This window comes from Salvelinus fontinalis, chromosome 28 (assembly GCF_029448725.1).
Source record: "Salvelinus fontinalis isolate EN_2023a chromosome 28, ASM2944872v1, whole genome shotgun sequence".
Lineage (NCBI taxonomy): Eukaryota > Metazoa > Chordata > Actinopteri > Salmoniformes > Salmonidae > Salvelinus > Salvelinus fontinalis.
Genome location: NC_074692.1, coordinates 26,791,416 through 26,813,147, shown reverse-complemented (window position 1 = coordinate 26,813,147; position 21,732 = coordinate 26,791,416). Strand labels below are relative to the sequence as shown.

Below are 21,732 nucleotides of genomic sequence, written 5' to 3'. Positions count from 1 at the left end.
TTAGGGAATTAAATAACAGACAATTGATGAATAGTGCAACTTTATGAGAAATACAATATCTCCCAATATACATTTTATATATTGGAATTAATCAGTTTAGCAGGTCTATGGCCCTCTTTGCAAAGATTGAACAGCAAATACAGCAAGGTTTATATACAGAACGCTTTTATCCCTGCTCCATGTAGCAAGCAAGGTTATGTATTAAAATATATAGATAACAGTGAAAGGTAGCTTGGAAGATAGTCAATGTTGGATTCACCAAGTCAATTAAGTTAGAACAGATTGTTACAAACCCTTCTTCAAAAACACAGTATGGAGCGCCATTAGTTATTACCAGTCAACTGAACACAGCTTTCCCTTCTAAACGTTTTCCCTTCGCAGATATGTAATAAGCATGTTATTACAGTGTAGTTAAAAATAGTCAATTTACTTTGACTGGCAAGATACAGGTTGTTTGGACATGAGTCTAACGGCATATAAAACATCAGTTACATTACAACTGCATGTGCTGTAGTTTGTGTCCATTGCGGTCTACATTTGGACTTTTAACAGTTGTCAGTTTGAATAAATATGCTTTGCAAGTCGCATATATCATTTTCAAATGTTTTTGCTCATCACACTATTAGATAATGATCAAAGTAATTCAATTATAGGAACAAGTAGAGAAAAGGAAGTCTATTATATATTAACCTCTGCAAAGAATAAAACAGTTTTCCTGGAGAGCAAATCAACCTCAAAAGGAATTAAACAAGTAATTAAGGGGTGGGCATTCTGTAAATATGAAACCACAGTAACAACAAAAAGTAATACATTTGAGTGCATCTCACTCATAGAAGTAGTAACAGTGTGTAATAGTTCTTACACCTTCCCCTCCCTCAGTCAGTTACAGTAAGTTCTCTCTCAATTGTGCAACATCGGTTGAGACTACCCAAATATTTAACCATTCAGTTTGGAACTGCAAGCAGCATAATCATACACCATAACCTATATTACATCTTGCACACCCACTTTCAATAATAATATGTTCATTCATAACATTTAGTCCTTTAACAGCATACAAAATACTCCTCATTAAGGCTTTGCCATACACATTACTACAGTCCAATCCAGCCAGTTAAACTCCCAATTTCATACATAGTTGAGAAGAATTAAGTTTCCACAAAGTTGCAGAGCCCACAATGATATGTTGATAGTAAGCTTTAAAAAAGAACAAGCAATTAAAAACCAAATAGATTGATGTTAATGAAATTAACAAATGTGAGGCATACTGAAAAGGAGAATGGTATTGATTCACCTCAAACAGTTTGAAAGCCATAGGGGCATTTGACCAGATGATTCCCTAAATCCCAAACCAACCCCTAGCCTACAACCTGATAAACTTCTGTAGATCAGAGGGGGAAATAGGTGGAATATGGTTATTGCTTCACCGTGCCTTCCTATAGGCCTAGTAAACATTTTGCCATATTGTTAACACTTAGACAATCCTGTAAATCTGATTGGATAAGTTGAGAGACTACGGGTCGATTTGGATTTCAACGTAAGTTTATGGAATGAGTGGCTCCTCATTGGCAGGCACAGAGGAATGGAAGAACAGTAAGAGGGTATGCTTCTAACAGTATGCTTATTCATTTCTGCAGGCTTTAAAACAGTCTCACTCTTCTTACCGGAGCATGAGAAAGTATATCAAAAGTACCGGTATGCGTAAACAAACTTCTAGCTACCATAATTAAACCGGGATAATAGTGAATTTGTATTGTTTGAAAGATACTTGAGAATAGGCCTTACTTGGTGTCTATAACTTCAAAACAAAAGACAGTGGAATCCCCTAACAATGTAGTTGTCACTCATTTAAGATTCAATATTGTCATTCCTGAATTGTAAATAAATAAATATGACAAAATGACAGCCATAACAAAAATAGACAAAGTCCAAATAAAAATTAAAGCTATGGTATAAGTATACATTACTTTATCCAACCACTGTCTGTGCTGATAATAATGCCAAATGTTGGCAGCAATTGATAAGAAATGGAAAAGAAAAGTGCCCTTGTGGATAAAACTCCACTCTGTGCGTCTGCCTGAGAAAGTGCTGCATTACGATGGCTGTGCCTCCTCCTCCGCTCCTCCGTTACGGTCCACCTGGTTTAGAGGGGGAGATGTTATGGAGTCATTCTCCAGCGGCACCCCCAGTCGAGTCAATTCCTCCTCTGCGTTAGTCCATGACGTCATGGACTCGTGCACGGTGACTGTGTGCTCCTCCATTTGTTTCTGAAGGTTGTCCATCTCATGCCTGCAGGAAACACACAACATTCACTTTAGTGTCCTGGCATTTGATTCCTAATAGAGAATTATAATACACCATCCACATGTGAGAAAAATACCTTTAGAGTAAAGGATTTCATGCATACATTCCTATTATTTGTCTTTCATTATGGTTCTCACAAAACACACAAGCTATTTTGAGTAACATTAGCTACAAAAGCATATTATCCATACTCAGTTTACAACCGCTATAAATGGTGCAGTGAAATGCTTCCGCGTTAGCTCCCTCAACATTGCAGTACAATAACCAATAATAATCAAAAGTCCAATAAAACAGGTTTTCCACTCCCAGAAGTTAAAGGAAGACACGATGGTCAGTTCTTACTTGAGCTGGCGCAGACAGTTGTGCAGGTTATTGAGGGGCTCCTTGTTGACGGAGGCAGAGGGCTTGAGCAACTCATCCAGCAGGGAGGCAGGTACAGGGCAGTCTGGGATCTTCACCGGGGTCACTGGATTTGATGGGTTCGATGGCTCCATCCTCTGCTGCTCAATGAGGAATACAGCACAATAAGAAAACTCAGCATACTGTGGAGAAGAGTGTCTTCAGAAACTATTCAAACCCCTTGGCTTTCTCAAAATGTTGCTGTGCTATAGCCTGAATTTCAAATGCAATGGAGTCCCTGGCCTACACACAATTCCCCCATAATGTCAAAGGGGAATTATGTTTTTAGAAATGTTTACAAATTAATAAAAAACGAAAAGCTGAAATGTCTTGAGTCAATAAGTATTCAACCCTTTGTTATGGCAAGCCTAAATAAGTTTTAAAGTAAACACTTGCTTAACAAGTCAAATAAGTTGCATGGACTCACTCTGTGTGCAGCAATAGTATTTAACATGATTTGAATGACTACCTCATCTCTGTACCCCACACATACAATTAATTATCTGTAAGGTCTAGAGATCGACCGATTAATCGGAATGGCCGATTAATTAGGGCCGATTTCAAGTTATCATAACAATCGGAAATCGGTATTTTTGGACACCAATTTGGCCGATTAAAACATATTTTTTTTTTTAAACCTTTATTTAACTAGGCAAGTCAGTTAAGAACACATTCTTATTTTCAATGACGGCCTAGGAACGGTGGGTTAACTGCCTTGTTCAGGGGCAGAACGACAGATTTTTACCTTGTCAGCTCGGGGATTCAATCTTGCAAACTTACGCTTAACTAGTCCAACGCTCTAACCACCTGCCTCACGAGGAGCCCGCCTGTTATGCGAATGCAGTAAGAAGCCAAGGTAAGTCGCTAGCTAGCATTAAACTTATCTTATAAAAAAAATCTATCATAATCACTAGTTAACTACACATGGTTGATGATATTACTAGTTTATCTAGCGTGTCCTGCGTTGCATATAATCGATGCGGTGCGCATTCGCGAAACAGGACTGTCGTTGCTCCAACGTGTACCTAACCCTAAACATCAACGACTTTCTTAACATCAATACACAAGTATATATTTTTAACCCTGCATATTTAGTTAATATTGCCTACTAACATGAATTTCTTTTAACTAGGAAAATTGTGTCACTTCTCTTGCAACAGTCAGGGTATATGCAGCAGTTTGGGCCGCCTGGCTAGTTGCAAACTAATTTGCCAGAATTTTACGTAATTATGACATAACATTGAAGGTTGTGCAATGTAACAGGAATATTTAGACTTATGGATGCCACCCATAGATAAAAAAAACGGAGCAGTTCAGTATTTCACTGAAAGAATAAATGTTCTGTTTGAGATGATAGTTTCCGGCTTAGACAATATTAATGACCTAAGGCTCGTATTTCTGTGTGTTATTATGTTATAATTAAGTCTATGATTTGATAGAGCAGTTTGACTGAGCGATGGTAGGCACCAGCAGGCTCGTAAGCATTCATTCAAATAAAATTGTATTTGTCACATACACATGGTTAGCAGATGTTAATGCGAGTGTAGCGAAATGCTTGTGCTTCTAGTTCCGACAATGCAGTAATAACCAACGAGTAATCTAACAATTTCACAACAGCTACCTTATACACACACACACACGTGTAAAGGGATGAAGAATATGTACATAAAGATATATGAATGAGTGATGGCACAGAACGGCATAGGCAAGATGCAGTAGATGGTATCAAGTACAGTATATACATATGAGGGTATGTAAACATTATATTAAGTGGCATTGTTTAAAGTGGCTAGTGATACATTTTTTACATGTATGGCAGCAGCCACTCAATGTTAGTGGTGGCTGTTAAACAAACAAACATGTTCAAACAGCACTTTCGTGCGTTTTGCCAACAGCTCTGCTGTTTATGACTTCAAGCCTATCAACTCCGGAGATTAGGCTGGTGTAACCGATGTGAAATGGCTAGCTCGTTAGCGGGGTGCGCACTAATAGCATTTCAAACGTCACTCGCTCTGAGACTTGGAGTAGTTGTTCCCCTTCCTCTGCGTGGGTAACGCTGCTTCGAGGGTGGCTGGTTCGAGCCCAGGTAGGAGCGAGGAGAGGGACGGAAGCTATACTGTTACACTGGCAATACTAAAGTGCCTATAAGAACATCTAACAGTCAAAGGTATATGAAATACAAAATTGTAAAAAGAGAAATAGTCCTATAATAACTACAACCTAAAACTTCTTACCTGGGAATATTGAAGACTCATGTTAAAAGGAACCACCAGCTTTCATACACTGCTCAAAAAAATAAAGGGAACACTAAAATAACACATCCTAGATCTGAATGAATGAAATATTCTTATTAAATACTTTTTTCTTTACATAGTTGAATGTGCTGACAACAAAATCACACAAAAATTATCAATGGAAATCAAATTGATCAACACATGGAGGTCTGGATTTGGAGTCACACTCAAAATTAAAGTGGAAAACCACATTACAGGCTGATCCAACTTTGATGTAATGTCCTTAAAACATGTCAAAATGAGGCTCGGTAGTGTGTGTGGCCTTCACGTGCCTGTATGACTTCCCTACAAGGCCTGGGCATGCTCCTGATGAGGTGGCGGATGGTCTCCTGCGGGATCTCCTCCCAGACCTGGACTAAAGCATCCGCCAACTCCTGGACAGTCTGTGGTGCAACGTGGCGTTGGTGGATGGAGCGAGACATGATGTCCCAGATGTGCTCAATTGGATTCAGGTCTGGGGAACAGGTGGGCCAGTCCATAGCATCAATGCCTTTCTCTTGCAGGAACTGCTGACACACTCCAGCCACATGAGGTCTAGTATTGTCTTGCATTAGGAGGAACCCAGGGCCAACCGCACCAGCATATGGTCTCACAAGGGGTCTGAATGATCTCATCTCGGTATCTAATGGCAGTCAGGCTACCTCTGACGAGCACATGGAGGGCTGTGCGGCCCCCCCAAAAAATGCCACCCCACACCATGACTGAGCCACCGCCAAACCGGTCATGCTGGAGGATGTTGCAGGCAGCAGAACGTTCTCCACGGCGTCTCCAGACTGTCACGTGCTCAGTGTGAACCTGCCTTCATCTGTGAAGAGCACAGGGCACCAGTGGCGAATTTGCCAATCTTGGTGTTCTCTGGCAAATGCCAAACGTCCTGCACGGTGTTGGGCTGTAAGCACAACCCCCACCTGTGGACGTCGGGCCCTAATACCACCCTCATGGAGTCTGTTTGACCGTTTGAGCAGACACATGCACATTTGTGGCCTGCTGGAGGTCATTTTGCAGGGTTCTGGCAGTGCTCCTCCTGCTCCTTCTTGCACAAAGGCGGAGGTAGCGGTCCTGCTGCTAGGTTGTTGCCCTCCTACGGCCTCCTCCACGTCTCCTGATGTACTGGCTTGTCTCCTGGTAGCGCCTCCATGCTCTGGACACTACGCTGACAGACACAGCCAACCTTCTTGCCACAGCTCGCATTGATGTGCCATCCTGGATGAGCTGCACTACCTGAGCCACTTGTGTGGGTTGTAGACTCCGTCTCATGCTACCACTAGAGTGAAAGCACCGCCAGCATTCAAAAGTGACCAAAACATCATCCAGGAAGCATAGGAACTGAGAAGTGGTCTGTGGTCACCACCTGCAGAACCACTCCTTTATTGGGGGTGTCTTGCTAATTGCCTATAATTTCCACCTGTTGTCTATTCCATTTGCACAACAGCATGTGAAATTTAATGTCAATCAGTGTTGCTTCCTAAGTGGACAGTTTGATTTCACATAAGTGTGATTGACTTGGAGTTACATTGTGTTGTTAAAGTGTTCCCTTTATTTTTTTGAGCAGTGTATGTTCTCATGTTCTGAGCAAGGAACATAAACGTTAGCTTTCTTACATGGCACATATTGCACTTTTACTTTCTTCTCCAACACTTTGTTTTTGCATTATTTAAACCAAATTGAACATGTTTCATTATTTATTTGAGGCTACATTTATTTTATTGATGTATTATATTTAGTTAAAATAAGTGTTCATTCAGTACTGTTGTAATTGTCATTAATACAAATACATTTAATTAAAAAAAAAACTAAAAAAAAAAACGGCTGATTAATCGGTACCGGCTTTTTTTGGTCCCCCAATAATCGTTACCGGCTTTTTTTGGTCCTCCAATAATCGTTACCGGCTTTTTTTGGTCCTCCAATAATTGGTATCGGCGTTGAAAAATCATAATCGGTCGACCTCTAGTAAGGGCCCTCATTCGAGCAGTGAATTTCAAACACAGATTCAACCACAAAGACCAGGGACGTTTTCCAATGCCTTGCGAAGGGCACCTATTGGTAGATGGGTAAAAATGTGATCAAAAGCAGACATTGAATATCCCTTTGAGCATGGTGAAGTTATTAATTACACTTTGGATGGTGTATCAATACACCCAGTCACTAAAGATATAGGAGTCCATCCTAACTCAATTACCGGAGAGGAAGGAAACCGCTCAGGGATTTCACCATGAGGCCAATGTTGACTTTATAAACAGTTAGTTTAATAGCTGTGATAGGAGAAAACTGAGGATGGATCAACAACATTGTAGTTACTCCACAATACTAACCTAAATGACAGAGTGAAAAGAAGGAAGCCTGAACAGAATATAATTTTTCCAAAACATTCATCCTGTTTGCAATAAGGCACTAAAGTAAAACTGCAAACAATGTGTCAAAGAAATTAACTTCATGTCCTGAATACAATGCGTTATGTTTGGGGTAAATCCAACACATCACTGAGTACTATTCATATTTTAAGCATGGTGGTGGCTGAATCATTTAATCTATTTTGATTTCAGGCTGTAACACCAAAATGTTGAACTAAGTCAAGTGGTCTGAATACTTTCTGAAGGCACTGTAAATCTACACCCAAGTGTGTTTATTGTAACAACTTTTCATATACCTTTATCAGCCCACATACCCATGTTAGACTTTGATATTCTGCGTCTTCTCAAAGCCATGAAGGCGCTGGATGAGATGTTCTACCTACCCTTTCTCCATTTAAAGCTGCAATATGTAACTTTTTGGTAGACCCTTTGAAAGCAAGTCTAAGAAGCGGTTGATCTGTTCTATATGCACTATTTCTATGCTTCCCGGTCTCAGTTTAGTTTTGAGTCTTACTTTCGATTTTGTACACCAGCTTCAAACACAATTTGGGTAATTGAAAATATATTTCACAGCAGTTTGTATGGTACAATGATTCTCTACACTATGCATTGCTTATTTTGTCACAAACTGAAATTAGGCAAACTATTAGAATTTTTGCAACCAGTAAATGGCACAGAGATTTCTGCATATTGCACCTTTGACACACCAACAATATTGAAATAACATTACCACCACAGGAGGTTGGTGGCACCTTAATTGGGGAGGACGGGCTTGTGGTAATGACTGGAGCGGAAAATGTGGAATGGTATCAAAAACATGGTTTGATGCCATTACAGTTGCTCTATTCCATCCATTATTAAGAGCGATCCTCCCCTCAGCAGTATTCACTGATTACTACTGACAAAAATAAAACAGTGCCAAACCTAACCCTGTTCTTCCTACTCAGTCTCAGCCAAATAGCAACATTTCAGTCCCAGGTAGCTTACCTTTCGGAGGCGGTTCTGTTTGAGGTCCAGTTTGAGCTGCTGGTTTTGCAGCAGAACAGTCTTCATGCTGTTCCTCAGCTCCCCCACCTTGGCCTGCAGCATGAACTTATCCTTTCTGGTGCTGCTCAGTTCCTCCTGCACAGACTCCAGCTCCACCTTAATGCCCTAGAATGCAGAACAAGGCAAAGTCAGTTACAAAATGGTAACACAATGAACAATGACAGCGTTAAGGTGACCGTAAAGTTTGCTTCTGTGTCCTCCTCAGCACCCTGGTTGTGTGTGTGTACCTGTAGAGCTGTCTGCAGGCTGTCCAGCTCCCTCTGGCTGCACTGCTCCACCAGTTCCAGCTGCTGTCTCTGGGCCTCGATCTCTCTCTGCCTCTGCTCCACCTCCCACTTCAAATCCTCAACCTGGAGGAGAATATCGTCAAGTCAGTGACCGATGTCTCTTTCAACAAACAACTTCCTTATTCAAGGTCCTGTGTTGTGTTTAGTAGGGCACACAACCTCCTGGTTGGTGAGGGGCTGCTTGCTAAGCTGTTCATCCAGCTGTTTCTGGAGGATCTGGAGCTGGGAGTGGGCCTCTGATAGCTCCTCCTGGAACCTGGACACCTCCTGAGAGTGTTTCTCATCCTGAGCCCTATGGAGGGGAAGGAAAGGATGTTAAGGTGAAACAGTTAAGATGAAACAAGGAGAGACATAAGATCAAAACTAAAAGATAACTGAGTTAGACAGGGTTATTACCTAAAATACAAGGACCGAGCATGCCCCAATGATTCCATCAACTAATAAGGCTAATCAAAATATTCTCTTAATCTGTTAAACACAGCAGCGTCATTCCAGGCCTTATTCATTAACTATAAACTGCAAATTGAGACTCACTGTAGTTTGTGTGCCTCGCTGTGCAGGGCTTTGACCAGCTCTTCTTTGGCCTGCAGGTCCTTCTTGATCTCACACAGCTCCAGCATGGCTGCCCTGTAATGTCGCCTGTTGTGGGCAGCCTCTGCCTTAGCTGCTGCCACCTAGTGGACATAACACGCATTTACAGTCTGTCTCCAAAGGCTTCATTGAGTGCATTACAGTATGCTACAATGTGGTAATGTAATGACTTTTTAAGACTATGTTGTAGCTGGGCCAGTCTGTCTCCTTCACTTCAGGGGCTTGTACGTGTGTAATGTGTTACAATGTGTTAATGACGACAGATAATGACTATGTTGTGGCTGGGTCGGATTAGGTGTCTTTACCTGCTCTTTCAGGTCCTTGACTTTGGCTTTTTCCTTCTCCAAGGCGACCTGTAGTGTCTGGACCAGCTGTTTCATCTGCTGGTCTTCCTCCTCTTTGCGTTTTAGTACAGCTTGCACCTGTGGAGAAGGGCAAGGAAGAGAATAGAAAAAAAAACAATCAGCTCGTTAGCTTTTTGAATCAAAAAGAGCAACCACTGACTCAAAATGATGTTACTTTACGCACATGGGTAAAGTTATTTAATTGATCAGTGATAGAAGTAACTGAGAACGTAAGATTGAAGTCTTTCACCTGGAGGTTGAGCTGGACCAGGTCGGCCTCTCTCTTGGCCAGGGCAGTCTCTAGAATATTGGTATGCTCCCGCAGTGCATTATGGGACTGCCCCAGTCCCGTCAACTTCCCTTTCTCATGCTCCAACTCCAGGGATAACTTCTTGTTGGCGTCTTCCAGTCGTCTAATCCTCCTCTTGAAGCATCGCGCCTCCTGCAGCTGTGGATAAAAAAGATAGACGATTTTACAATCAAGGTATCTAAGACGCACAAGAACCATTGGATGCGAGTAATTTTCAGAGGGGTTGGGATAGTAACACACATTTCTGTTGGACATTTGTGGACAATAAAGTAATCTTCTCTTCTGTTAATTGTCATTTGCCAGAGTCTCTCACGTCATCGGGCTGGTGGTGTACTTATAGCCTGATTAAAACAGACAAAAAAAAAAATCGGTTTCGATGCAAGGATAGTGTATTTAGTTGTTATCGCCCAGACTGTCTCACCTCATCTTCTAGCTCCATTACTTTCTCCTGTAACTCTTCCAGCTCAGTGCTGGTGAGGGAGATGACCTCCTGAAGCTCCTTCTCCAGCATGGCTTTGCTGTGGCTCACAGCCTGGTGTTCACTCTGCAGAGCCTCAATCTTATCCTAGAACAAGTAAGAGGTTTAGATCAGCATTCAAACATCAATCAAATTTATTTATATAGCCCTTCGTACATCAGCTGATATCTCAAAGTATCTCAAAAACATCACAGTTGGCTACGGTTGTGCTGTAATCTGTTATTAGTATGGCCACAAGTTTTTCCTGACCACATGATCTGACCAGAAACAAACTCTGGACCCTAGTTCCTGGTTGTCATGTGATCAGGAAAAACTCTGGGCCCTGATTATGAGGTTAGTACTGAATGTACCTGCAGGGCCTGGTTGTTGCCGCCATCTGAGACCTGGGCCTTGAGTTTGACCAGCTCTGCCTCGGTAGTCTCCTTGTCGGCCAGGGCTTCTTGGAGCCTGCGACTCAGGATGCCCACTGCGTTCTCATAGGCCTTGTGCTTGGCCTTCATATCCTTCTGCGCGCTGGTCAAATCTGTCCCCAGCCGCTTCATTCTCACCTTCTGCTCTGAGATGGCCCTGAGAGAGGAAAATAAAACAATTAGACACATTAGTGCACATCTAAGCAATCTGAATAAAATAGGTTATCCTGTCTGAGTAAGAGAGTTTCTGATGCCATTTACACAGATTCATAGTAAATCTGTTTGGGTCAGTACTATGGGAACCAAGCTAGTTACAGAAGTCTGTCTGGCTGTAGAAATGTTGTGTGACTCACTTCCTGGCTTCAGACTGCATCAGGTCCACCTGTTTCTTCAGGCCCTCATTCTCCTCCGTCACTGCTGCTTGCTGGCTCTGGTCAAACTGCAGGGACTGTGGAGGGACATCAAACACACACAATGATTATAATCAAATGCCTATCAAAAATAGAGTACTGCATTTTTAAAAGAAAGCCAGATAAGGCAATGGGATGTCATGCAAGTACTGTCATGAGGTAATGCAAAGAAAAACCTAGAGCTACTAAGATGTCAGGCTTGTGTAGGATGGGGTCATGTACCTGTATCTGAGACTCCAGCTGATCCCTCTCGGTCTGCACAAACTGCAGGTGGTTCTCCAGGCTGTTCATCTGCTGCTGGACCCGGACCACTTCCGCCTGCAGCCGGCTCTGCTCCAGCTCAGCTTTCTGTTTCTCCCCATGGGCCTCCAGCAGCTCCTGCTTCAGTCCCTTCACCTCCGACACCAGACGCTTCTTAGTTGACTTCAGCTCGCTGATGAGCTGCTCCTTGGAGCTGGCATCCCGCCGATATGCCTCCACCATCACCTGATGGGTGGGAAATGGGAAGAGGTGTAAAGAGACGAGTCCTGTGTGTGAATGTGCACACACAATCCTTCAAAAACAAAGGGTTACAGGATAGGGAGTGACAAGCACCTTTTGCTGCATGAACTGCTCTTTCAATTTCTGAGCGTGTTTCTTCAGGGTGCTGTTATCCTGCTGCAGAGATCCAATCTAAAAAGAAAATGGCGTTCACTTTCTACTTAAGCTCAAACATGTTGCTCAACAGCCAGAGAGGAGTGTGATTAGACCATCTGGCTCCATGGTGGTTTGTTTCTCACCTGTGAGGATTTGACTTGGACCTCCTGCCTGAGCTGATCAAGGACATCTGAGGCCACCAGCACCTCCTCCCCCAGCCTCTCCGCCCCCTCGTCCAGCTGACTTTTATCAGCTCTGGCTGCCTGGAGGGCCACCTCCAGCACGATTTTCTCATTCTGCAGATACTGGATGTTCTCATCCTTGGCGTTGGTCTCTGTCTGCAGCTCTGCCAGCGTAGCCTCCAGCTCCAGGTAGCGGGCCTCCAGCTGGTTGATGGACTGCTCTTTGGTGTGAAGGCTCTCCTGAGTGGCTGTCAGCTGTCTCATCAGCTCCAGATGCTCCTTCTGGAGGGCCTCCAGCTGCAGGTCCTTCTGGGATAGGGTCACCTTCATCTGTGGGGGACACAGAGAGGGGTTACATGAGGCAACTGTTGCTCCCAAATAGCAAAACAGTGAGCGGACATTGACTTTTTCTCTACGTATTGGACTTTGCTTTTGTCTCGCTCCTGATATTTTTGTAGATGTGTGTAAAACCCCTTCCTTTCATTGATTTTAAACAACTTCTCCTGAGTGGCAAATGACCTTAATTTGAACAATTAATTATTTACCTGCTCTAGTTCTCTCTCCAGAGAGCTGGCGGCGTTGGCCAGTTTCTGTAAGTGCTCTCGCTCCTCCTCAAACTCGTCCAGTTTGTGCCGAAGATCATCCTCCACCATGCTCTTGGCATCCTGTATCTGCTGATAGGCAGCTTCCTGGGTCATCATGTCAGCCTACAGCCAAAGGGAGGGGAGAGGTCAGAGAACACACTGCTTAATAACCTCAATTCTAACGCTGCATCTTTTCTTTTGTCATTAAATCTTTTATTATTTTTGAGTAAAATTATTCAACAAACCATAACAATATAAACACCAATCACAGAACCTGTCGTATTTTCATAATTTTAAAAGGGGACAGACCTCAATACTCTGCAGCTGTACAGCAATGCGCTCCTTCTCTTTGATTGAGCGATGCTGGGTTTGTGTCAGCTGGTGGGACAGAGTCACGTTCTCCAGCTTCAGGTGCTCCAAGGCACCAATCTGGGTCATCTGCCCAGCCTGGAAAAAACACGTCAACTCCATGACACGTCAACTCCATGACACGTCAACTCAGTAGAAGCAAGATACAAACAGACAACCATACCTGCATGTTGACCATTTCGCCCTGGAGTCGGACCCGAGCCTCCTGGGCCAGCGCTAGCTGCTGCTGGTACCACTGGCGGACCTGCTGCAGCGAGATGATCTCTCCCTGGGAGGTCTTCAACCTGCTCTGCAGGGTGGTGCGCTCTAGCTGGACCTGCTGGAGCTGAGTCTGGAGACCACCCATCTGCTGACGCAACTCCTGAACTGAAGGAGAACACCACCATAAGAAATAATTCACGAAATTTGACAGAAATGTATTGCAATCATAAATACCCCAATATTGTATTAGTATTATTGTGAGGAGATGCTGATGTGAAAGTATGATGCCCATACTAGGCTATCCATCCATCCAACTCACCAGCGTTATCCCTGGAGGTCACATTCTGTTGCATCTCCTCTACCTTCCCCATGAGTCTCTGGTATTGCTCCTCAGCCACCTGCAGGTCGTTGCCCAGCGAGGCCAGGCCAGCGTTCTTGCTCTCCAGGTTGCCCTGCAGCTCCACCATGGCCCTCTCCAGCTGGAAGCAGCTCTGGCGCAGGGTGGACACTTCCTTGTTGAGGGAGCTCTGCTTCTCTTGGCTGGCATGGGACTGCTCCACCTGGGCCTGCAGCTGGGCGTTGACTGTAGCCAGCTTGGCCTGGAGCTCAGTCTTCTCTTTCAGAGCCTGGAGAGGATACGGGGAAAGAGGGTGAGGGAGTGATCTCCAGTATTCCCAATGGCTTGTGCAGGGAGGGATTGTAGGGTGTTAGCCTAGCTATTCCAATGAAAGTAAGTAAGTCTCAACATGTGGTAAGTTGAGTGGTAATTACTGTAGCTGATCCTATGTTAAGATTATAAGCCATCATAGACACACCCCGTGTGTTAGTTAGTTACCTGGTTGGCCTCAGAAGACAGAGACTCTAGCTGGCCCTCCAGTCTCATCTTCTCCTTCAGAACCTGGAGCATTTCGTCATGTCCCATCACGGAGCTCTCCAATGACACACTACAGGAAATTAACCCATTGAGCATGAAACAAGAAATGTAACAATTGTGTGCTACTGGAACATTCAAGCAAATTCCACCAATTCAATTGTAAATTATTCCTGGAATAGTAATGCGGATTCATCGTATAATAGCAATGTCCAAAAGCTGACTATCATCCTTGTTCATTTTGCTTGAGTATGCAACAGCAATGTGCTTGTTATTTAGCAGTACTACACCAGTCAGTCTATGTGTTGCTATGTGCTATTACAGAAGAGCTGTGTGCTGGTCAGGTGTACCTGCTGGAGAAGCTGTCCCTGCGGCTGCGTGGTCCCCCGGTCCCCTCCCTGTCCTGCTCCAGCAGGTGCTGTTCATCGCTGGCAGCCTGCAGGACCTCCTGCAGTGATGGGAAGTTGCCCATGGCCTCCGGAACAATCTCCCTGCCCTCCACCATGTAGTTCCCTCTCTGCCTGCCCACTGCTTCAGCCAGCATGCCATAGGTCCCAGTGCCCCCGGTGGAGGTGGACACGCTGCTGTAAGTAGAGCTGTCATCCCCATCTCCACCAGGCCGCGACCCCATACCTGACTCGCTGCCGGCATCCACCTCCAAGGTGTTGTCCTGGAGAGATATTGATGACCCCAGCAGGGCCTCCAAAGAGGTCATCTCCACAGAGCCAACCTCTGACATCATGCTGACCTCGGACAGGGTGGATACAGAGCTCAGGTTGGACCCCAGGGAGCCCATGGAGGGGTCTTCAGACGTTCTGACCCCACCACCGCCTCCACCATCACTAGTGCCCCCTGCTGGCTCAAGGGTCTTGTAATCAGCCAATGAGTGGATCTTGCTGCGGCGGGGTGATCGTGACATTCTTTCCTTGGCTGGTGGAATACCCAGGCTGCCCAGCTTAGGGCCCCGGGGGACGCTGGTTCGCAGGAAGGAGTACTCGGTGGTCATGGAGGTGGTGCTGGCCCGGGGAAGAGCCTCTGGGTGCATCATTAGGTCTGGGTCCAGAGTGCTGAACCCACTGCGGGTCTTTGGGGTGGAGCGGTGGGACTGGAATAGAGAGAGGTGGCATGAGAATGAGCAGAAGACATAGTCTACTTCATCCCAACATTCAGGACTTCAAAAACCAGGCCATTCAACTGAGACTAATAGAGGATCATTTTTATAGGTGGTGGATAGCAACAAAATGAGGCATTATGGCCTGCCATGCAAAAAATAATAGGGAGAACACTTCTGCTTGAAATTCAACTCTGTGCAGCTTGTAACTGACAGCTTTATCCTGATGAATATATGCCTGGTGACTGATGCTGTTCACACACTCACCGTCTCCTTGTGCCTTTGCACTCTGTACTGTTTGAGCTGCTCCTCCAGCCGTCGGCGAGCATCACGGCGGATCTTCTCCTCATTCTCCATCTCCAGTGATGGCTCTTTGTCAGCTATAGGAAGAGCAGGTTTAACATAAGAAATAGAAGGCCCTCACTACACCCCTATACAACACAGAATAATGCTAACAATACCTAGGACATTGTCATACAAGCATACAATTCATTTTAGAAGGAAACCACAACTACGTGTACTAAGACTACTTCGTCCCTACAGTTGAGCCATTTTAAAATTTGAAATGAGAGTGCTTGTATGACATTGTTATCCATCCACCATGATTAGGAGTGAAGCTGCATGCAACCCAGTCCTAACAAAGCCAGATTAATCAGACTCAATCCATTTATTAGTCAGTTCACTCCAAGATCTTATTTTCAGGTTAGTCAAGTGTGACACAAAATAGTATCCAAACAGATTGTTTTTGGCTTGCGTGGTTAGTGAGTTTACAGACAGCAGGTGATATTCCTGATTGATGATTCTCTGACTGCAATTGGCCAGGTGTGCTGAGGTGTCAGTCAGTGCAAATTAGAAGTTAGCATGAGGACTTCCTGATTGCAGCATCATTTAAAGCAGAATGCACTATGAATGGAACAGAAAATGACACTATAAAATAGTTTTTTTACCCCTTTTTTCTCCCCAATTTTGTGGTTTCCAATTGGTAGTAGTTACAGTCTTGTCTCATCGCTGCAACTCCCGTACGGACTTGGGAGAGGCGAAGGTCGAGAGCCATGCATCCTCCAAAACACAACCCAACCAAGCCGCACTGCTTCTTGACACAATGCCCATCCAACCCGGAATCCAGCCGCACCAGTGTCGGAGGAAACACCGTACACCTGACGACCTGGTCAGCGTGCACTGCGCACGGCACGCCACAGGAGTCGCTAGTGCGCGATGAGACAAGGATATCCCTGCCGGCCAAACCCTCCCTCACCCGGACTACGCTGGGCCAATTGTGCGCCACCCCATGGGCCTCCCGGTCGCGGCCGGCTGCGACAGAGCCTGGGCTCGAACCCAGAGTCTCTGGTGGCACAGCCACTGCCCCAACAGGGAGGCCGACACTATAAAAAGAGTTAATGTGACACTGTTAACATTATATGTGGGAGTGGTTAGCCTTTCACATTCAACAAAAAGCTTGAGATAAAACAAGCCGTATTCTGTTACGTAACGAATAAACTTAAAGAATAAAAAATACTTTGCATATCATGGTATCTGTAAGCCTAGGCCGTCATCCAAAACAACATTCACAACAAACCACACAAGTAAAGGATTAGTTCAAATACAGCCACTAAGTTCCCAACAAAAGCTCCAAGACCCAAATCAAGCAATTAAATGACCACGGGTTTGCACAAAGTAAGCGGGCTCAAACCACTAAAGCACATACCCACTGGATCCCTCTCTTATTTGGAGCGTAGTAAGCACAGGCAAGGAAATTAAAATATTGGATGGGGAACTCAATAAGTCAGCCTCTGAAGCAACATCCCAGAGCAATAGGTGGTTAAAATACACGGGGGGGCACTCACTGCAAGTACAGGTTACAGTATGCTTACACAATTCCGTCTCCTGCATAGGCATACTCAGTTTGAGTGACTGCAATGCATCACCCTTGTGAGCAGGGCCCTCAGCACTAGCTCCCTCAGACTTCTCTAGCATGGGTGGTGGGGGGATAGCGGCCACACCTTGGGATGGCTCTTTGGACTGAGGGCTGACAGGTGGGCTGGTGCCCTGGGCAGCAGGGGGCGCGGGAGGCGGCAGGGGGCCATTTGGACAGCCGTCCCCTCCTGCGACTGGCCGCGGGCCCTCTGCTACTCGTTCTCCATTTGGCACCACGTCTGCCTTAACAAAACCTGCAACGAGGGAGTGGGGTGAGGTGGGGGGGTTGACAGTGGAGCGTGGCAGTAAAGTCTTTAGTTTCCGGCATCCATCCATCCAGTTTTTGTATTTCACAACACAATGAGGGTGGATTGTGATATACTTGAGGTTTTAAAAAAAGGACTAGGAGGCAAGGCTCTTTTGAATTACTTAAAGTCTATTGTGGCTTTCACGGGTAACCGGTCCATCAAGCTTTGTCAAGACAGAATAACAGTTTGATACTATGCATTATGTCATTTTTATTGAAGGCGAGATGTAGGAATAGGAATAGTGTAGGAAGGTGAAGGAATAACAACGGCATGCTAATATGCCTTAGTGCAGTTGAGGTGACTATGAAGTGACTGGCATGTGGGTGAGTTATGAGGCAAGGCTCAGAGCTGTGTCCAGACAATTCTGCAATTGCACACATAAGTACAAAGAGAGATACCCTGAGGTGGCCGAGTAATGACCTTTTCTCTGGCCGGTCGCACACAAGCATGTCATGCACAGCTTGGAAAGATACTGGCGGAAGACAGAGGAATTCCCTCCATATAAGGAGTTCCTATTACTGCAGATTCCCCACAACAACAATATTTTCACAATTATGTCATGTGAAAAAAATACAAACATTCAGTTATGCTTTGCTATCCTTTAAGTTAGTTTAGGGCTCATTTGAAATTATTTTTTCTCTTACAATTAACTGGTTGAAGAAGAACACACTCCATTTTTTGATGAGAGCATGGAATTATTAAATCAGTCAGCAATAGCTCAGAGTCTGACAGCTTGCCTAGAATTACTACATTCAAATACAAAGCAAATCAAATCACATCACTTGAGGGGCAGGCTAGGGCATTAAGTAGGGCAACAACTCACCATTAAGAACATCCCCCGACGCTGTCGGCTCTCCTTTCGAAAGTAGCTGAGCGTCACTCACCACAGAATCAGCACCACCCTCTTTGGACTGTGGTATCAGGTCTAGTTGATGGATTTCTACATTGGTTGTCTCCATCTCAGCAATGACTGAGTTGTGGTTTTCCATTCACATACAGAATAAAATGATGTTGCACTGGAGCCCATGGAAGGGATATGGTAGTCACAGGGTGTAGCTATAATACTTTCAAAACCTTTTCATCCCGTTCGTTCAGCGTAAAAGCTTGAATGCAATGCAATCCAAGGACACCCCCAAAAAAATGGTCTCACCTGAAAATGTATAACATTAAGGTTCAGTTAGAGTGACAATTATAAAGTATTCAGTCTGATCAAAGACAGAGTAATCTAAATGCAAACTTGGCGTAATCTGACAGGATTTGCCACGATGATGGTGTAGTGCGGCTGTAGACAAATAAAAAGAAGCGTGGCCTGCATTATTTATTAATACCATTGCAAATGTATTAGGGATGGGCATTCCGAGTCTTTTCTGTGAGCTGGAATCTTTGGCTCAGTTCACCTAAAAGAGCTGTTAATTTGGCTCCCCAAACACCTCTTCAGTAATGGTTAGAAATTGACATAAAACCATGAACAAATTGTGAATCTCTAATTTAAAGCCTAAACTGTTGACTACCATTATGTAAGTGAAATGTGAGTTAAAATACATTTTTATATGACTAAATGATTAGATGAAGTTGGTGGTCATAGGCACATCCTTAAAAACGTAGGTGCTGGGCTAATAAGGAAAACGTGTAAAGAACAGCCCCGCACACTGTTTATAATCCCAATTCACTGCTTTACTGACTATGCTTCTTTCTTTGTAAAAGTATTAGATGGCCTGCAAAAAATGTTTTTTACTAAATGTAACGCACGGGAAAATAATTGCTTGGACCAGAATGAGGCTCTCTCCTCACTATATAGTTTCTGTACTGAGGAATAAATTATCTGCATATAATCTCAAAAAGCAATAGTAACAGTATGCAAATAAAGGAGACAAATGAACGGCTCTATCACATTCGGTTCACCAAAAAAGAGCCGTTCATTCGCGAACAACAAATCACTAAAATGTAATAACGGTCTTTATTTTCAATAGATTTTGTAAAATGTTCTGACCAACTGGGAGAATGTGTTCTGGAAGAACAGCTCCACTAAGCAATGGCTAAAGCTGTCTAGCTAACTAACGTTAGCTAAGTGGATTTAGTTAACGTTGCTAAAAAATATAGCTAACTAAATTCATTGACCAAAATTGCCTTTGCATATTGCAATCAAATAGCTACAAGGCTAATCTGTCTTGTATAAAAACAGATAGCTATTCGGCAGCTTTACCACACATTCATTGCCTTGCTTATTTCCCAACTTGTAGGTAGCCAGCTAACAACACTATTGCTAACTAGTCAACTGCAAATGACAGCAGCAGCCTCGACACAAGCTAACTTTAGCTGGGTGGTTAGCTAACGTTAGTTAGCCAGCTAAACATACATCATATGGCAAGTTGGTTAGACATGTAAAACACAATGTGTCTGTTATGAAGATGACTGGCCTTTAAAAATTGTTAGTAACAAGCTAGTTAGTTCGCGGTCTCAACCTGTCAAGCAAAGACAGCCTAACGTTACGTTTGCTCGTTAACGTTAGCTATCTAACATTCATTAGCCACATACATAGCTAACACGGGACTATAATTTTTCTACACACCGATATCACACCAGTTCACGAAGTTGTGTAATGTATAAATCAATGCAGATTATGAAATTATTAAAAGGTTAAATAAATAACCAAATTATTTATTTCTGACATGACAATAGTTGAAATGCACAGAAAATGTTTATAAAGCCAACCTTTTTCAGACGCCTCTTCGTTCTGCTTCTACGTGGCTAAATGGTTCCATTGTTTTACGTGTCCGACGAGAAACAGGATACTTGACATCGCTTTGTGGATTGATGTCTACTAAACACGTATTAAATAATTGTATTTTGCTTTATATATTACTTATTTATTTGTTTAACTAATTATGTATAAATACGCCTATGCTTAGAAATGACATACATTCAAAGGGCAAAAATGGCAGACAGGTTGCTGCCCGAACTGTTATAATGAACGGACACTCTTTGTATTTATCGGAAAAACATTTAATCCCTCTGGCGGTCGTCAACTAAAACTGCGACCTCTTATCAGAAATTCTAGCTACAATATTTGCAGTATTGTCAGAACTGTAACAAAATGTTTCTGGGAAAAACCTTTATTACTGTATCCCCATAAAATAAAAAAGATTGCAGTATGTATAACTATGCGGATGCTTTACTGTCATTATGATGTCTTATGCAAAATAAGGTCTTTGAACATGTAAGATCGTTTCTAATTAATGAATGGTTAGGAACAATCATCATTATCACTAAACTATAATTACACTGATCAAAGATCTAATCAATTGACTATTGCAAGTGGTTAAAGAAGGTGTCTAAAATAACCACTAACACCCATTATCGACTAGCTAATTATAGCTTATTAGGCACCCAGTTGGAACATGATGTACAGCTTATTGACAAATTGGCATATTATCAACCAACCTTTGCTCAATAGTATTGTAATACAAAATCCATTAAAAAAAATCAATTTCATCATTAAGATCACTTTATTGGTCAATTGCACCCAAGGTCCAATCAAAATCTGATTTCTGCATTTAACCCAACCCATCCGATAGACAGGTGCGGGGTGCTGTTGTGTGTGTTTAAAAAGCAAAATAAAAGGCAAGCATATATTTAAGACATGTTAAAATAAAGAGCTTGTCTGGTCTTTTCTTTGGCGAGTCACACAGCATCTGTGCAGGTAGGTCTACATACAATAAGTGGAAGGCAGCACTGCCCTGTCTTAACAGGCTACTGTGCGGTAGACTATGCTGTCATCAGGTGGAGCTCCTGCCTGTTAGAGCGGGGAAACAGACAGACAAGTACTGGTGAAAAATGACTACGAATTTTATTATGATGGAATGTATTGTTTGGAAGTTGATAGTGTAAAGAAGTTATAATGATGATACAGACATGACATTATGTTTAAACAGTCAAACCTTACTTGTATTGCTTCTACTGTATGTAGCTTAATTATTAACACAATGTGTAGCTATGGATAGAATACACAGCTGGATAAGTAACAGTACACAACAAGGTTCATCTAAACAGTAGCAGCCTTACCCTGGTCTGTACTTTCTGTCAGGTCATGTTCTTTAGGATGACAGTGCTGTATGTCATCATTGTCAATAAATGGGTCCTGCTGGTAAAAATACACAACTGGAGGTTAACAACACAACTCCTCTGTGAGACCCAAGCCTAGATCCAAACGATGAAAAACATTTGTTAGGCTACACTTCATAAATACTTTTAATAGGCCTCTGATTACGAAAATAATCCGTTTTTTTCTGCCAGGTTTTTCTGCCATTCTGTATGTTTACAATGGCATGTAT

General features: G+C 43.4%; 1 protein-coding gene across 3 annotated transcripts; it reads right to left on the bottom strand.

Moving 5' to 3' along the window:
• Positions 1–23: 23 nt before the first annotated feature.
• On the bottom strand, positions 24–20,357 carry LOC129826518 (golgin subfamily A member 3-like). Of its 3 annotated transcripts, none has more exons than XM_055887339.1 (24): positions 20,114–20,357; positions 18,225–18,551; positions 17,051–17,347; positions 15,447–15,559; positions 14,419–15,173; positions 14,033–14,141; positions 13,517–13,823; positions 13,160–13,362; positions 12,937–13,074; positions 12,589–12,750; positions 12,005–12,373; positions 11,820–11,897; positions 11,448–11,711; positions 11,169–11,263; positions 10,756–10,972; positions 10,349–10,492; positions 9,868–10,065; positions 9,579–9,695; positions 9,217–9,356; positions 8,842–8,974; positions 8,623–8,745; positions 8,336–8,500; positions 2,647–2,804; positions 24–2,289 (listed from the first exon to the last, which is right to left on the bottom strand). In XM_055887339.1, exons 2-24 carry the CDS (start codon positions 18,388–18,390, stop codon positions 2,094–2,096), a joined length of 4,647 nt encoding a protein of 1,548 aa, XP_055743314.1. In that variant the 5' UTR covers positions 18,391–18,551; positions 20,114–20,357; the 3' UTR covers positions 24–2,093. The 3 variants fall into 3 exon arrangements, with proteins under 3 accessions (XP_055743314.1, XP_055743316.1, XP_055743317.1); XM_055887341.1 differs by having other exon boundaries at positions 17,180–17,347; XM_055887342.1 differs by lacking the exon at positions 17,051–17,347.
• Between the last annotated feature and the right edge of the window lie 1,375 nt (positions 20,358–21,732).